At 42.3% G+C, this 19,356-nt stretch overlaps 1 protein-coding gene across 3 annotated transcripts in view; it reads right to left on the bottom strand.

Annotated features, from left to right (window-relative positions):
* Window positions 1–19,356, bottom strand: part of ADCYAP1R1 (ADCYAP receptor type I) — a 233,279-nt gene that overhangs the window by 146,409 nt on the left and 67,514 nt on the right. For all 3 annotated transcript variants that reach the window (XM_063452737.1, XM_063452739.1, XM_063452738.1), the window contains exon 3: window positions 3,485–3,587. In XM_063452737.1, the coding sequence (XP_063308807.1) occupies window positions 3,485–3,587 (103 nt within the window). The remainder of the gene's footprint in view (window positions 1–3,484; window positions 3,588–19,356) is intronic.

The following is a 19,356-nucleotide window of genomic DNA, read 5'->3' as shown; positions in this document are numbered from 1 at the left end:
CAAGGGACAGGGAGGGAATGAGAGAGAAACACCAAGAGACAGGGAAAAGAGGGGGGAGGGGAGAAGAACACTGAGGGACAGGGAAGGGACCAGGGAGGGGCTGGTTAAGAGGCACATAGGTGAAGATGTTTTTTTTTTGGGGGGGGGGGGGCGGAAAAATGCATCTTCGCCTATGTACTTAAAAATCCAAGCACCGGCCCTGGTAACCACTAAACCCTTTATAGAGTACTAGCACGATTCACTAAATAAATCTGATGTTCAGTTAACATCTGATCTAACAAAAAAAAAAGTCTGACAAAAGAGCTGATAAAAATATTCTTCACTTGGGTCATAACTACTTGTTATTTTCCAATATCTGCACTTACTGCACTTACTGCAGTTCCATCTACTTCTGGAGTCTAGCAAACACCATCATTGTATATTTTCTTTCTACCAGCAATAAATTCTAGAGGGGGCAGTAGATGTTCCAGATGTGCCATGTTTCTTTGTACGTATACCGTCTACATACTGATAAAATGTTCTGCCTTGGGGTAAACAGAATTCATATTCTGCAGGAAAAAAATCAATGAATCAAGATGGATGCCAAAGGGACTGTCTTGATTAAACAATTGATTTATTTCCTACATTTGCTGCTCATCAGCTGAAGAGGTTATATGAGTTGAGAAAAACACGTCAGATCTGACAATTTGAGAACGGGCTCCTATGGAAAAAAAATGAACTTTTGTGTCACACACTTATCAACACAGACAATATCACTGAACTTGTCAGTTACAAAATAAAACTCACAGTGACTGTCCTTTAATATGAGCTATTTTTACACCATTTGTTCTTTAACCTATTTTATCACATTCCTTACTTTATCAAATACCTATTTTAGGGTAGATATTTAGGGTAGCTATAACTAGACAATGTGTTTTAATATAATTTATAATAGAACACGCCCTTGTTACTTTTTGTATACTATCAGCTGTTAATAGCAATTACTCATTTTGCATTAAAACTCAGTAATATCCTGTATTAAAGGACCACTATAGTGCCAGGAAAACAAACTAGTTTTCCTGGCACTATAGGGTCTTTAGGTCCCCCCCCCAACCTCATGACCCCCCTCCCGCCGGGCTGATGGGGGATGAAGGGGTTAAATACTTACCTTTGTCCAGCGCCAGGCTCTCTCAGCCCTGGGGAAATCTCCTCCCTCTCCCGACGTCAGCTTTGAATGCGCATGAGCAGCAAGAGCCGCACGCGCATTCAAACAGTCCATAGGAAAGCATTTCTCAATGCTTTCCTATGGACGGCAGTGTCTTCTCACTGTGATCTTCACAGTGAGAAGCGCGGAAGCCCCTCTAGCGGCTGTCAGTGAGACAGCCACTAGAGGCTGGATTAACCCATATGTAAACATAGCAGTTTCTCTGCAGTGTTAAAAAGAGATGGACCATTGAGCTGAAATGGTCTGTGTGTCTATAGTGGTCCTTTAAGCACTATATATATATATAGATATATATATATATATATATATATATATATTTCAGGTTTTGCAGCCCACTCAGTAAATCAAAGCATACAATAACGATATAATAAATTATTTACTTTTATGTAACAATGTAATTACGAGCACTTATTGACTACCATGTCAATGTAAATTGCCTTATAATATCATTAACGAGAAACATGTAATAATGCTGATAATTGTCCTGTAACTAATTTGGTTAGTGACTAGCATTTAACATCATTATTACTGGCTAGCATGTAACAGTCTAATTAGTCTAATTTATAACTGGCATGCAGGAAGGATGATTCATGTAGTGGTCAAATATGTTGAGGTTTTTAATTTTTGGAGATACGGAAAAGTAACATAGAAAAGAGAGACAACTGGAAGGAGATTTTTTTATTCTTTAAAAAACGGAATTTATATTAAAGGTATCTCTTAAGAACTTATATATGAATGTATAGATATCTGCATAATTTATACAAGTTGTACGATTTGGTTAAAGTCAGCCTATAAAGTCTAGTCCATAATGTTACCTAAATCTGTTGACTTGTGGCTGATTTTTGTTTTGCTTTTAGTGACTGGTTTACCATGCCACTTGGAACACAATTGTATGGTTTATTTATATTTTTATTATACAGGATTAGACACAGATGTGATGATAAAAGTATCCACGTTTCTGGAATTAATTAGCATTTTCCAGTGGGATTTCCATTGAGATGAATGTCTTGTTTACTTGGAGCTACAGACATGTGCAGCACATTTGATTAGGGTGTGCACCCAATTAATCTTTTCACATGAGAAAATGTATTGAAAGTTTTCAACTGCACAATTTCTATTGCTCAAACAATAAAATGACTAAACATTCTTTACTTACTAACTGAACATTTATACGTAAAATAAAACTTAAAGAAACAGCCAAAAGGTTTTCACTAGTCATTAAGATAATTTACAAGCAGACACACAAGCTTATTTATTTTCAGGTTTAAGGTTAAGATTTGGGAGTTGGGGTTATTTGGGGCTATTTGGGATCAAGGCACTTGGAAACCTTGGTCATATTAAGCTGGGTGGTATATCATTTTATTATTTGGGTAATGACGGGAGGAGGCAGAACAATATGGTTATTTTAAGTTAAATGCTGTGCCGAATTGTATGGACCCCAAGTGACTGTGGTTGTTGTTATTTCTAATGTGACAGAATGATTAATACAAACAGTAGAGATGCTTCTATTGTATCTATAATTTACTACTTGTGATAAAGAATGTTTCTGCCCCAGATCTATGAGTGGGCACCATACTTTCTTACACTGGAAAATGTGTGCTATACTAGGAAGTCATTTTTTGACCCATAACAGTAAATAGCACAGAGTTCCTTTTATATACTTTATTATTTTTAACAGTCCCTAGTAAATAGATCCCTTGGAGTGGCCTTTTATTGTGGCCAGCCTAAGGCACACCTGTGCAATAATCATGCTGTCTAATCAGCATCTTGATATGCCACACCTGTGAGGTGGATGTATTATCTCTGCAAAGAAGAACTGCTCACTAACACAGATTTAGACAGATTTGTGAACAATATTTGAGAGAAATAGGCCTTTTGTGTAAATAGAAAAAGTCTTAGATCTTTGAGTTCAGCTCATGAAAAATGGGGGAAAAAACAAAAGTGTTGCATTTATAATTTTGTTCAGTGTAGTTACATGGGCTGAAAAGAGACATGTGTCCATCAAGCTCAGCCTTCCTCACATTTTTTTTGCTGTTGATCCAAAAGAAGGCAAAGACCCAGTTTGAAGCACTTCCAATTTTGCAACAAACTAGGGGGGGGGGGGATCTTTCTTGACCCCAGAATCTCCTTGGATCAATCAGCTATTACCCTACATTGAAAAATTATGTCCTTGAATATTTTGTTTTTGCAAGTATGCATCTAGTTGCTGTTTAAGCATGTGTAAAGATTCTGATAAAACCACCTCATCGGTTAACAAAGTAATAATAGCCACATACATACCAGGTACAGTGTCATTCCAGACTTCTGCCTCGTATTTCTGAATCTTCTCCAGACACGCATCGTGCTCTTTCTTTATTATACAGTATGGATGCATTGCAGCAGCCTGAAAGAAAAGGTTTCAAGAAATGAGGCTAAATAAATGATTTCATAAACTCATTCATTGGTTCATATAAAACAGGAATCTCTATCACATGCTTTATTTCACAAAAAGAATACGCTGTTTTGCTAACCGATCTCATCTGTGACCCAAGAACATAACATAACTGTGTATCATAGCATGAATATCGCTTTGGGTACAATAAAAGAAGCACCCACAGTGGAACTGTCACCTATTGATCATCTAACTCTTTCAGTCTTCTGAAGTCAATACAATAAGTGCCATTATAGAAACATAGAATGTGACGGCAGATAAGAACCATTCGGCCCATCTAGTCTGCCCAGTTTTCTAAACACTTTCATTAGTCCGTGACATTATCTTATAGTTAGGATAGCCTTATGCCTATCCCACGCATGCTTAAACTCCTTTACTGTGTTAACCTCTACCACTTCAGCTGGAAGGCTATTCCATGCATCCACTACCCTCTCAGTAAAGTAATACTTCCTGGTATTATTTTTAAACCTTTGTCCCTCTAATTTAAGACTATGTCCTGTGGTTGTGGTAGCTAAATATAGTCTCCTCCTTTACTGTGTTGATTCCCTTTATGTATTTAAATGTTTCTATCATATCCCCCCTGTCTCGTCTTTCCTCCAAGCTATACATGTTAAGATCTTTTAACCTTTCCTGGTAAGTTTTATCCTGCAATCAATGAACCAGTTTAGTAGCCCTTCTTTGAACTCTCTCTAAGGTATCAATATCCTTCTGAAGATATGGTCTCCAGTACTGTGTACAGTACTCCAAGTGAGGTCTCACCAGTGTTCTGTACAATGGCATGAGCACTTCCCTCTTTCTACTGCTAATACCTCTCCCTATACAACCAAGCATTCTGCTAGCATTTCCTGCTGCTCTATTACATTGTCTGCCTACCTTTAAGTCATCAGAAATAATCAACCCTAAATCTTGGGCAATGCTGTTAATTTGTGTAATAAAAACAAGGTTCAGACACACACATAAACGGATAACTTAAGGAATTATTAAAATCTCACATATATGCAGTAAATATGCTGTAACTTATATAGAAAGCAAACATATGTATAGGTCTATAGTAGCTTTATTAGACCAGTGACACGGATGCAGTATCGTGGAGTAATTAAGTACCGGTAGCTTCAATGCCAATAACAAGTACAATTCCTGGATAAAGTATTATCAAAAGCTCAGTAAAGCAGATATTGGTGGAGACACTAACATTTTCCTATACAATATATTAGACTTCACCAAACTAGTGACAGTGTCTACATCTACTAAGACCCATAGACTCAACATTATTATGTCCCTTAACCAGGTATTAACTGCTAATGACAATTTAGATGCTTTGAGAGTAACACACAGCTAACACCTTTGACTCCACTGCTCACACCTCTTATTCTCACATGGATAGATTTTGGGGTATGTGACTCCACTGCTCACACCTCTTATTCTCACATGGATAGGTTTTGGGGTATGTGTCCTCTATTCCACAAATAGAATGGGTGGCTATTAGCCTTATTTCTTGGTTGAACAGTACTCCAATCGCCCTTTCCCTTAAAGAACAATTCCCTAATAAAGGCTGAACGAGCAGTTGCTTGCTGATTCCATAGTGGTGAAGGCTATCAAGGATGAATTCGCCGATTGTTTGAAGACTAATTATAGTAAGACACACTCTATAAAAACACTGTGGCTAGCATGCTTGCTACAGGAAAAAACAAGATTTAAAGATTTTTAAAAAATACTTATAAATAAGCAGACGAATATCAAGCTTAAGTTCCCTTAAAAAATGTGCCCTTCAGCACAAGTTGTCACACAATTAAAAGCAGCAGATGCTCAATTACTAAAGCTAGAGTTGTAGAAAACATCCTATTTCATGAGATGACTTACAGATAAACATTTTGTGCAGGGAAACAGAGCGGGTTCAGTACTGTAGTCCCAGTTTAAAAAGAGGGTGATATAAATATATCATATATCAACTCTTCCCAAGGCACTAAAATTACAAACCCCATGCAAGCTATAAAATCTTAGAGGATACTGCTGTGTCATGAGACCTTTCAATGAAGGTGAAGACCTTGTTGAAGGTGGCTTTAAGGTCACTGCTTGCACAGAAATCTTCTGGGCCAGATGGCCTTCCAGCTCAGTACTATCTAAGATGTGCTAGCCCCACACCAGCTAAAATTGTGTAAGCAGGGATTTAGAACCGTTGTCCTCCCTAAAGAGATGCTACTAGCACTTATAATCATGCTGACAAAGCCAGGTCAACAGCCCAATGCTTGCTAAAATTTCTGACCCATTTATCTAGTTAATACAGATTCTAAAATTTATGCAAAGCTTTTAGCAACTAAATTGGCTCCTCTCATCTCATCTCGAGTGCATTGTGACCAATCAGGATTATACAAGGTTCAGAAAACATTATACATATTTTAAATATTTTACACAGTTTACAGACTACCAGTTTTGGATGCATACTACTAGCATTGGACACAGAAAAAGCCTTTGGCTGAGCTGGCTTTACATGCGGAAAGGGCTAGAGAAGTTTGGTTTCCCACGTGAGTATCAGTGGGATCTTAATTGTGTACAGTGGACACAGATTTTCAAATCAGGTTTTACCTCCATTCACTTTGACATATCAGATATAATTGGACGAGGCAATGATGTCCTCTGTCACCTTTGCTATTTGTACTCTCCCTGGCAGGCCCGGACTGGCCATCGGGCAAACCGGGCAAATGCCCGGTGGGCCGCGATGGCCACGGGCCGGGGAGATCCAGCCGGTCTATGCAGGGCCGGCGCTATCCGAGCGCCGGCCCCGCTGTGTTGCATGAAAAGATCTGTGTTGCATCAAAGATCTCCCTCACCGGCCCACATGCAATCAAACGCGGCCGCCGGCGAGGGAGAGAGGGAGGGAGACAGCCTGCCTGGAGAGAGGACCCGGCGGAGCTCTAACTTGCAGCTCCGCCGGGTTTCTCTCGCGAGATCCGTCCGTTGCCATGGCAACCGACCGGGTCTCGCGAGAGTGAACTCTAGCCCCAAAGGGCTAGAGTTCACTTACCACGAGGACCACCAGGGATGGATGTCAGCAGCCCCCCCTCCCCTCCAGGCTATAGGTAGGAAATTAAGGGGGGTATAATGTCTGTTGTTTTTTTTAAAACTTTTATTATAAAAAAAACACATCAGTATTGGCATTTACCTGCCTCCCCCAACACATTAGTAATACTAAGGATTTAACTACTGGAGGGGTTAAAATATATGTTTATTATTATCATTGTATGAGGGTGATGTGTGTTAGGGTATTATTTAGGGTACATCACCCTCATACAGCATCCTAACACACATCACCCTCATACAGCATCCTAACACACATCCCCCTCATACAGCATCCTAACACACACCACCCTCATACAGCACCCTAACACACACAGCGTCCTCACAAATCACCCTAACACACATCACCCTCATACAGCACCCTAACACACACAGCGTCCTCACAAATCACCCTCTCACAGCACGCTAACACACACAGCGCCCTAACACACACAGCGCCCTAACACACACACCACCCTAACACCCAACACACAGCACCCTCACTCACACACACAGAACCTTCACACAGCACCCTAAAACACATCACCCTCACACAGCACCCTAACACACACACACCACCCTCACACAGCAGCCCCCAAACACGCTGCACCACTCACACACACACACACACTACACACCAAACATATATGTATATATACTACAGAACCCCTCATACACATACTGCACCCCTAAACACATTAAATTCCAGACAAACCATAGATACCTACCCAACTCTGGATATCTACAGATATACACACACTAAATCTCTATATACACTCTGAATCCTCTATACACGCACACACACACTCACTAGATCTCCTATACACACTCCTGAGTCCTTCAAACACACACTAGATCCCCTACACACAGACGCTGCACCACCTACACACACACTACATTTCTGACATACACACTCTGGATGCCCTATGCACACACTAGATTCCATGTAAGCAAACACATAGTGTCTCCATAAATGGGATACAGTGAGTATCCCAATTATGGAAACCCCTGAGACAAGTTTCAAGCAAACAATGCAAGCATGTTATTAAATTTGCTTGCACTGTGCAGAACAAATACAGGGCCTTTTTCTCATGCCCTGGAAGAGCATTGAACCAACATGCTCACTTTGACATGGGGCGTGCTTGTCATTGGGGATGACAAAACACACCCTATCTGGCCCCGCCCCCTTTTCAGTGGGCCGCTGTGAACAAAAAATGCCCGGGCTGAATTTTTTTCCCAGTCCGGCCCTGCTCCCTGGAACCTCTGGCGGAGCATCTGAGAACAATCATGTTAATAAAGTGTCAGGGTAGATACGAAATGCGTAACCTATCTTTTTTAGCCCCTCTTCCAGCAGGCACAGATTCCATTTTTCGACTGGTGATTGTTTTTTGTGGAATGTCTATTGCTTATTCAGTATTTTGGCATTTTGGATACTCTGTTATTTATGAGGTTTGCCTGCTATTTCGAAGTCATGTTTTACATTTTATGAAATATAAAGGCACTATTTACGATTTACCTCGTGGATATTACATGGATGACAGCAATTTCTGACCTTCTGCAGTGATCTACTGAGAACAAGCCCTAATAAAAGCATAATCTGTCACTCTCTGCACACAACATAATATTAACACTCTCCAATCAAGTATTGTCTATCCTAGCCTTATTTGTTGCTGGCCTCCTACAGTGAGGTATCTTATTACAAGTTGAATGCTAACGAGGCACAAACACTACCTGTAGACATCCCAATGCAGATGGTTAACAGTCTTCAGACAAACTTTTGAATGGCACACTGAACAAATTACATATTTGTGAGTAAATATCACAAAATCACTCTCTACACTGTATAAACACAATCATGTAACCTCACTCCAATCCATTATACAAGAACTTCAGGAATGGAGGTGTAAAATTATATCATGGGCTAGACACAAGCTTGTCTGTTTGCACTTGTCACCCCATGGCACCATTACAAGCACTGTCTGCCATATTATCTTGGCTGAATATAGATGCATGGTTGGCACATGGAATCACAAAGATATCTCAGATGTTAAAAGAAGGGACAATGACCCCCTTCCTCAGCCTCCATATAAATATTCTAAATCTAAATTCATTTTTTTGTAGCTGCCTGGGAGGCAGAACTCCTCTAGTACTATAGAAATAGATTTTTGTTTTAAGGAGATGCAGAGACTTATCATGAAAACCTTAATCATTGTTCCCCTGTCATGAGCATCTGATGCAGCCTCACACTAACAAAAAACTTAAATACATGAGACGTTAGGAAAGCCAATAGGAAAGAGAGACGTCTATTAATTTACTTCCAGAGCATTGGATTCAGCTAACTAATGCACTGAAAGGAGTTATGTAAGTAATATGCTATACCTTCCCATCGTAAGCTTATATACAGATGGTATTTAACCCCAACCACTTCCACAAAGCATATCCTTCGGTATCACCAATGTACTGGAGGTGCCAAGCATTAATACTCAATATGTTTCATATATGGTGGAAACGCCAGGAGCCACAACCCTACTTGGAGATGGTTAAGGGGCTCTTCGATAAGCTAGGCCTGGGATGTTCTCTGTAAACCAGCAGAATATCTGTGGCTGGATTTACCAGACTGACTCTCGTTTATTCACAAAGCCATAGAGTCTCACATACTGTTCGCATCAAAATATCTTCTCCCTTCCAGATCTACTTCACCAGTACTGCCAATATCTTTTACATTGTGCTTGTTCGTTGTTTTGACTGTTCTCTGTTATTGTTATGTCATATCTTTTTCTGCACGGCTTGTAATGTTTCTTTTCAAGCATAGTATACAGATAAAGAAAATCTCAATAAAACGCAAGAATAATAAAAAAAAAAGAATTGCTTAAATCAGTGGTTTCCAAACCAGTGCTCAAGGGACGCCTACAGTCCACGATTTAGGGATTGACCAGTTGTGTATTTTTTTTTTCTTACTTTCTAAAAACACTTTAGACACAGCTGGGTTATCTATAAATCTTGGACATGTCATTTGTTGCACAATACTTTTTTTGCATTAAACTTACTATTTACTTTGGACATGTGTATTAAACCAAGACTTTTGCATATTTATATTATTAATTTCATTTAAAAGTTATCATTCAAATTTTCCATTGCGAGAATATTAATTTAAAACGTTTTTTCTCTTCTGCTACAAGTTGACTTAATTCCATTTCCCAGAGTTTGGAGCAATTTGTTCCATGGCATATGCTTTTAATGAATCATCATCATTATTCTGAAAAAGCCCAACCTTGATCCCAACTCCCCATCCAACCACCGCCCTATCTCGCTACTGCCATTTGTCTCCAAGATCCTCGAGAGAGTTGTGTATGCCAGATTGACAGACTTTCTCGAATCCAACTCTCTGCTTGACCCCCTTCAGTCTGGATTCCGCGCTGGTCACTCTGTCGAAACTGCTGTGACCAAAGTATCCAACGACTTAATTGCTGCTAAATCTCGCGGCCAACACTCTATCCTAATCCTCCTTGATCTTTCTGCCGCCTTTGACACTGATGATCATCAACAGCTTCTTCACATTCTCTGTAACTTTGGTCTACGGGATACTGCTTTATCCTGGTGCTCCTCCTACCTCTCCCAGTGCTCTTTCAGTGTTTCTTTCTCTGACACTGCCTCTTCTCCCCAACCCCTCTCTGTCGGCGTCCCCCAAGGTTCTGTCCTCGGGCCCCTACTGTTCTCTATCTATACTACCTCCCTTGGTAAACTCATTGGCTTCCAATATCATTTATATGCAGATGACACACAAATCTACCTGTCCTCCCCTGATCTCTCTCCACCCACCTTGACTCGTGTTTCTGACACGTGTGACATGTCATGATTCCATTTTATTCCAGAAGTTTGGTCCTTAAGGGGTTAAACTCAACCTGTCCAAAACAGGACTTCTAGTTTTTCCTCCCTCAAGTGCTGCTACTCCTGTGTCTGTCTCCATCCAAGTCAACGGCGCTACTATCACTTCTACCTCGCAAGCTCGCTGCCTAGGAGTTCTTCTTGATTCTGACCTCTCTTTTACTCCCCATATCCAATCGATAGCAGAATCCTGTCGCTTCCAACTCAAGAACATAGCGCGCATCCGCCCATATCTAACGCCGGACGCAGCGAAGGTACTGGTTCATGCTGTTGTTCTTTCTCGCCTTGACTATTGCAATCCCCTTCTCACCGGTCTTACAAGTTCCCAGCTTGCACCGCTGCAATCTATAATGAATGCGGCTGCGAGGCTTATTTTCCTGTCCGGTCGCACCTCCCACTCCTCCACGCTCTGTCAGTCCCTGCATTGGCTTCCAGTTAGATATAGGGCCCAATTCAAAATTCTGGCGCTTGCTTACAAATCCCTACATAATGCTGCTCAAACATACCCATCCTCCCTCATACACAAGTATGTCCCGTCGAGACCCCTGCGCTCAGCCCAAGACCTACGCCTATCCTCTGCCCGGATCCCCACCTCTGATGCTCACCTTCAAGACTTCTCCAGGGCTGCACATCTTCTGTGGAACTCCCTTCCCTCCTCAATCAGACTTAAACCCAGCCTCCACTCCTTCAAAAAATCTCTGAAAACTCACTTCTTCATTAAGGCGTATCAATTACACTGTCAGCAGGTTTCTCATCCCCCACCCCATGACGCCTTCCTGCAACTGTCAAAAATGACCTACCAAGCACTCAATAAACCCTTCTCTAACAAACTATTTAATTCCCCTACTTTAACCCTTTGTGTCACTATACCCCACTCCCTCTAGCATGTAAGCTCATCGAGCAGGGCCCTCAACCCCCTCTGTTCCTGTACATCCAGTGGTCTGATCTCAACTATGTGTCTGTTAGTCCACCCATTGTACAGCGCTATGGAATTTGTTGGCGCTATATAAATAATAAAATAATAATAATAATAATAATAATAATATGCATTGCTTGGATATTGCATTGATGGTATTCTCACAATATAGTTTCCATAGTTATATCGTTTGTTTTATTTTCCCTTTTAGTCTTTTACAGCAGACTAAGTAAATACGGATACAATATTAGGGATTTCAGTGAAATGCATTCAGTCTCTAAGCATTTTAAATGGTCACATGTTAAATATGATACGCTATTAAAAACATGTTTTTTTTTCTTTTTCCTCTCTCTCCCTCTTGTTCAGCCTCGATTTCTTGATTCTCTGATGTCCTTCTTCCTCGTTCTTTTCCCTCCTCTTCTTTCTCTTAATCTCTCCAGAATCAGGGGTTACAACATAACTTCTTGAATACTTTGGAACATATTCTTTATTGAATTTCACATTGTTTTAAAGCTTTACATTGGTTCTTTCATTGATTGTTCTATGTCCCCCACAGTGATGCTTATTCTTTTTTCTTTTTGTCCTGTGCTTTTATGACCCTAATAAGACTACTGACTACCTAACTGCGATTTTATTTTTTCTCTCATCTCAATAAAAATTACATTATAAAAAAAAACCAATTTGCAGTTGGTTATATTGACCCCTCAAAAAGAACCTCACCCAAACCCCAAATATAAAGGAGAGATTTTATATTCTATTGTATGTGTTTCTACTTGCAAGTTTAAAGTTTAAAGTCCTTTTTATGAATAAATATCTTTCTTTGAAGAATTATTCTTACTCTGTATGTATGACTTCATATGAAGAATCCCTTAGAGTAGTACACAATGTCAGCATTTTATGATATATTAACATTAATGTATATATTTGCATTAAGTCATTTATGTTTCACAGAATGTAATTTCTCATATAACTTTTCAACATTTTATATGGTCTTCAAAAAAACATTAATATGGGAAAAACTCTAAGATTTAATCTAAGATTTAATCTAAAGAGAAATCTAAAGTAGAAATAACGGTAGAAGCAAAATCCGTGCACCTTATATTACACACAGAGCCATTATGTGATGATAGCTGAGATCCTACAGCAGATCAATGGACTGGGATTGAAGCGGTGCCCTTGACTTAATATTTTTGGGTAAGCATTTCAACTGATTTAATATTTTTGGATGTATTTAACAATATAAAATATGTATAAATATATATTTAAAATATATCAGATAACAAAATATAAAATCATTCTAAATGCTTATCCAATTTTTTTTTTTTTTCATTTTAAAAGCTTAACCAAAAATATAAAAATTGAGTCCTAGGTTGCTTTAGGAGTATGTGAAGTCTACACATCACCAGAAAATCTAAACATCTAAACCTGAAGAGGAAAATAAATCAGTACAATATATATGATTCCTTAGTTTGCGGCAGTCACATGGACCGGCTTGAGTTCCATAACTTTATGGGATTGATAGTATTGTAACACTTTGCTCAGATGGTGAGTTGTTAATGGAGATTGTAGGACATACCTCTAATGATGTTGTTTGACTTTAGTCAACCAATGCAGTCATACAGTCAAGCAGTCACACAGCATAACAGCTGGTGAGGATCTGTGTTAAGTAATTAAAACGTACTGCATTTTGAGTGTACACAGCACAGATGTTGACAAATATTTGTCATGTTCTTTGGGAGCTAGCTGAACAAAAGGTCATCTTATTATTAATTTCAAGCATGCCTTTTACTTTATATATAAACCAAAGAGAAGATCATGTTTACAAGATATATTTTATACTTTCCTCTTTATCTTTTTTTTTTTTTAATCTTTCTATACATGTTTCCTGATAAGCTAGAAAACAAGGGAGGCTGGCATAGCCAGAATGATTAACGAAAGAGTATTCGTATGTTCAGCAATACTGGCATGTGTGAGCCTATACTGAAAATTAAGGCCAAACTCCCAGATGTAAAACTTATACCCCTAAATTAGACAGTTACACATGCATTCAGGTCACCGAGTCCCAGTCTCCTCCTGGAACAAACAAAGTGAACCGGGATACATCCCAGACATGGCTGGTAGATGTTGATGGATTTGGCCTCGATAGGCCCAAAACCTGCAGGATAGTCGGAGCCTCTGATGGTACCGTTGTTTTCCCATTGCTCATGACTGAGAGAGATCTGGGTAAAGTCCATCTGCATTGGCTCTCCTTGGGCAGTCATGCCCTGTTTCATGTCAATTATGTCTTCCTCAGAAACTTGGAATCTGTCAGTTACAGCATGCATTTCTGTTTTCACCACATTTAATTCGGCTGAGAACATGTCCTGAAAGTGTGCCAACAGGTCATGGATAGTGATGTCCCGAACGGTTCGCTGGCGAATAGTTCCTGGCGAACATAGCTTGTTCTCGTTCACCACGGATGGCGAACATATGCGATGTTCGGTCCGCCCCCTATTTGTCATCATTGAGTAAACTTTGACCCTGTACCTCACGGTCAGCAGACACATTCCAGCCAATCAGCAGCAGACCCTCCCTCCCAGACCCTCCCACCTCCTAGACAGCATACAATTTAGATTAATTCTGAAGCTGCATTTTTTTTTGTTTATTATACATTATCCTCCATAGCCAGTAACCTGTGTTTATTATACATTATCCCCCATAGCTAGTAACCTGTGTTTATTATACATTACTGTGATACTGTGTGCAATACAAGGACTATTGGAGAAGGGCAGTAAATGTAATATAATAGAATTAAGGAAGGAAGACATGGAGAGGGGGGCAGTAAATGTAATATAATAGAATTAAGGGAGGACGACATGGAGAGGGGGGCAGTAAATGTAATATAATAGAATTAATGGAGGAAGACATGGAGAGGGACATGGCACTAAAAGACTGTGTCCACTCCGGGCAGCAGCCAGCTGACCCTTTGAGTCAGGCTGGGGCTGCCGGGAGTGGACAAGGGGGAGATATGTGGCGGGACATCGCCAATAAGTGCCATGTCCCCTGAGTATTCAGAGGTTTGTGTAACGGACCGTTTCAGCATAAAAGGGGAAAAATCCGTTTAGGCGATAATCCCCTTTGCTAGAGACAGGCACAGCTACTGCAGAACACCAAACTCCCGATCTGGATACGAAATAACACTCCGAACTGGAACAGCTGAACAAGAAAAGCATACAATCCGCTTACACTCTTGGCAGTCAGCTTACAATCCAATTCCCCCCAAGAACGAGACGACACTTCATTTTGAGGGTTAAACAGGAACTCTGGACTGGCTCATCCAGCCTGGCTTTTATTTCCAACTCACACATACAGGCCACACCCAGGGGGAGGCATAAAAGAACCAATGACATAGATGTTACCTTCCACACATCCCCTCCCCTTAGTGTGACACATAATCCCATTATGCATACAGAGTAAAATATACTTTTACACAACTTTCATAACTTTAAAACCATACATCACATTCACATAAAAATACATATCCACAATCAATCCATTCAGGGGAACAACATATTAAAAAATGGCATGAATCCGACCAGGGGTTCAAAAGTTACTAAAAGTATCTTTTGGGCCCTGGCTTGCAGCATGGCACAATCTGGCTCAAACAGAAGTAAAACATCCCCCACAATGCATCCCGGCTTCCTCCCTTCTGCCCTGGAGATAATTGGAGAAGTAATCCAATTATCTAGGACTAGAGTCAGACTCCATTAACCACATGGTTGCAAAAAGACAGTAAAATACATAAAATTACATACTGATACATTTAACACATAAAACACACATTTCTACATATCCCCAGTTTAACTGAACACATAAATACCTACATAATATGTAAGACAGTATTACTGTGATATGTTACAAAGTCTTAAAGGGACATTAGTCCCAAAAGTCCCAATATGTCCATCGCTGATTTTAAAGGGCCAGTAGCAGCAATATAAATTATTACATGCCCAAATATAGTGTTTATAGAGCAATATGTCCATGGGCCGTAGTCGCAGGGCAGGAGGCTAGCAACCAGGCTTCTCCAGTTCACAGTGGCGAAGTTGGTTTCGCCACAATTCTCCCCTTTACCAATTAGACTAACAGGGTATCTGACCTCCTGCCGGTCAGTGCCCTGGTTAGTCCAGCAACCCACCCACAAAACAGAAATAGTAGAGCAGCACACCCACAATAAAAAGTTACTACACCTGGGTGAGGGAGGATCTTGTCCGGGTTCAGGTGCCTCACCACGGCTGTGTGGGGGGCTGGTAGGCTGCCTTGGTGGGTTGCTGAGGGGGCAGAGACCAGCGGTACTCTGTCCTGTTGCCAGCACTACCACGGGAGTAGTCTGGTTGGAGCCTGGTTGCTGGAGACCGACTGTCTCCCCTTTGGATATATCGCTCTGTGGCTGGGGAACAGGACCGACCGTCCCTACCCCTGGTGCTGTAAGTGCAGAGACTACGGTCCCATCTGCACAGCTGTGGGGCTTAACATCTCCCCTTGGTGGGTTAGGCTGCCGCTGGAGAGAGGGTGTAACAAGCTCCTCTCTCTGGATGGTAAACTGCCGCTGGGGAGAGGGGTTAGCAGGCTCCTTTCCCTGGCACTCTCTCTGCTGGTGGAAAGGGGAACCAGCTGTCTCCCCTTTCATTCTCTGGTCCGGCTGCTGGGGTGCGAGACTGACTGTCTCTGCTCCCTGCAGGACACACTGCCGCTGGGGAGGATGTACGACACCATCAGCTCCCTGGGGTACACACTGCCGCTGGGGAGGGAGGACGCTGTTCTCCTCTCCCTTCACTTCACACTGCCTTCTTGGCATATCACTTTGCTGCTGGGGGGCAGGAACAACTACCTCTGCCCCCTGTAGCTCAGCCTGCCGCTGGGGAGGAAGGACTGCACCTTCGGCTCCCTGGGGTACACACTGCTGCTGGGGAGGATGGACGACACCATCAGCTCCCTGGGTTACACACTGCCGCTGGGGAGGAAGGACTGCACCTTCGGCTCCCTGGGACACACACGGCCGCTGGGGAGGATGGACGACACCATCAGCTCCCTGGGGTACACACTGCCGCTGGGGAGGGAGGACGATGCTCTCCTCTCCCTTCACTTCACACTGCCTTCTTGGCATATCACTTTGCTGCTGGGGGGCAGGAACAACTACCTCTGCCCCCTGTAACTCAGCCTGCCGCTGGGGAGGAAGGACTGCACCTTCGGCTCCCTGGGACACACACGGCCGCTGGGGAGGATGGACGACACCATCAGCTCCCTGGGGTACACACTGCCGCTGGGGAGGGAGGACGATGCTCTCCTCTCCCTTCACTTCACACTGCCTTCTTGGCATATCACTTTGCTGCTGGGGGGCAGGAACAACTACCTCTGCCCCCTGTAACTCAGCCTGCCGCTGGGGAGGAAGGACTGCACCTTCGGCTCCCTGGGACACACACGGCCGCTGGGGAGGATGGACGACACCATCAGCTCCCTGGGGTACACACTGCCGCTGGGGAGGGAGGACGCTGCTCTCCTCTCCCTTCACTTCACACTGCCTTCTTGGCATATCACTTTGCTGCTGGGGGGCAGGAACAACTACCTCTGCCCCCTGTAACTCAGCCTGCCGCTGGGGAGGATGGACGACACCATAAGCTCCCTGGGCTACACACTGCCGCTGGGGAGGATGGACGACACCATCAGCTCCCTGGGGTACACACTGCCGTTGGGGATCTGGGCCGACTGCCCAGCATCCCTGTAGGGCCGGTAGAGAGACCTCGGTCCCATCTCCACCTGCCTGCTGGGGGCCTTTCCAGTACCACTCCATGCAGTCCTCTACTTTGGGTTTCTCTGGTTTGTGTTGGAGGAGGATATCGGCTACCTCATCTTCTTGACCACGACTCACCATTAACAGGATGAAATCGTGCTCGAGATCACGTGACCTCTGGTTCTCTTCAAGCAGTTGCTGTATAGCTGCATCAACAATCACCTTCAGGGGATTCGGGCCATATTTGGCTATTCTCCTCATTACCTCAGTAGCAAACTCTACGGCTTCATATCGATAGAACATGACTGCTGGTGGGGACGCTGTACGAGTACTGGCATTGCCCTTACTTTGTAATCCAGGAATGGTGTTGTCTGTAGCTGTCCCTCTGGTTGTAGGAATGATCCCGCCGCTTGCCACCAATTGTAACGGACCGTTTCAGCATAAAAGGGGAAAAATCCGTTTAGGCGATAATCCCCTTTGCTAGAGACAGGCACAGCTACTGCAGAACACCAAACTCCCGATCTGGATACGAAATAACACTCCGAACTGGAACAGCTGAACAAGAAAAGCATACAATCCGCTTACACTCTTGGCAGTCAGCTTACAATCCAATTCCCCCCAAGAACGAGACGACACTTCATTTTGAGGGTTAAACAGGAACTCTGGACTGGCTCATCCAGCCTGGCTTTTATTTCCAACTCACACATACAGGCCACACCCAGGGGGAGGCATAAAAGAACCAATGACATAGATGTTACCTTCCACACATCCCCTCCCCTTAGTGTGACACATAATCCCATTATGCATACAGAGTAAAATATACTTTTACACAACTTTCATAACTTTAAAACCATACATCACATTCACATAAAAATACATATCCACAATCAATCCATTCAGGGGAACAACATATTAAAAAATGGCATGAATCCGACCAGGGGTTCAAAAGTTACTAAAAGTATCTTTTGGGCCCTGGCTTGCAGCATGGCACAATCTGGCTCAAACAGAAGTAAAACATCCCCCACAATGCATCCCGGCTTCCTCCCTTCTGCCCTGGAGATAATTGGAGAAGTAATCCAATTATCTAGGACTAGAGTCAGACTCCATTAACCACATGGTTGCAAAAAGACAGTAAAAGACATAAAATTACATACTGATACATTTAACACATAAAACACACATTTCTACATATCCCCAGTTTAACTGAACACATAAATACCTACATAATATGTAAGACAGTATTACTGTCATATGTTACAAAGTCTTAAAGGGACATTAGTCCCAAAAGTCCCAATATGTCCATCGCTGATTTTAAAGGGCCAGTAGCAGCAATATAAATTATTACATGCCCAAATATAGTGTTTATAGAGCAATATGTCCATGGGCCGTAGTCGCAGGGCAGGAGGCTAGCAACCAGGCTTCTCCAGTTCACAGTGGCGAAGTTGGTTTCGCCACAGTTTGGTTTTATATTTTGTGTCTCCAATATGTACTGTGATGGTTTTCCCTTGTGTATGTCTTGCTATTACTGCATTGCAGAACATTTAAAAGTTGACAGTTGACAGTTAACTCCTGGAGCCATGAATAAAAATTGTCAGTTGACTCCCAGGCTATGTGTCGTGTGGTCCTTGGGAATGGGAATTATGCGGTGTGTCCTGCCTTCTGTATGATGAATCCTGAGTACCAGCGGAGAGCCCTTGGATTAACCCCTGCCGCTCTGCTACAAGGCTCCCATTGGCCCAAGTCATTCCAGCACCCCCACACACGAACGTTTTGGGGGTGTAGGCATGACGTGGGCCAATCACTGGTGTAACAGTAGTGTACATAAAAAAAAAAAAACTAGAAATTTGACTGTGAAATAATAGCAGTCAGTTTCCTTCACACGTGTGCGTTTCAGGGACTGCCAGGGCACAGTGTCACACCAGTGCAACTCATATATGGTGTAACAGTAGTGTACATTTAAAAAAAAAAAATACAGGGGGCTTGTTGTCACCTTTCGGGGACCCTTGGTGTTGTACGTGGCTGGGTGGAGGAAGAGGCCTTCAATGACATCAGTGAGGACAAGGAACAGGACATGGCTAGCTTGGTATCCAACCTTGTGC

This window comes from Pelobates fuscus, chromosome 4 (genome assembly GCF_036172605.1).
Source record: "Pelobates fuscus isolate aPelFus1 chromosome 4, aPelFus1.pri, whole genome shotgun sequence".
NCBI classification, from domain to species: domain Eukaryota; kingdom Metazoa; phylum Chordata; class Amphibia; order Anura; family Pelobatidae; genus Pelobates; species Pelobates fuscus.
Note: the sequence above shows the minus strand (reverse complement) of the source record. Positions and strands in the feature narration are given on the sequence as shown.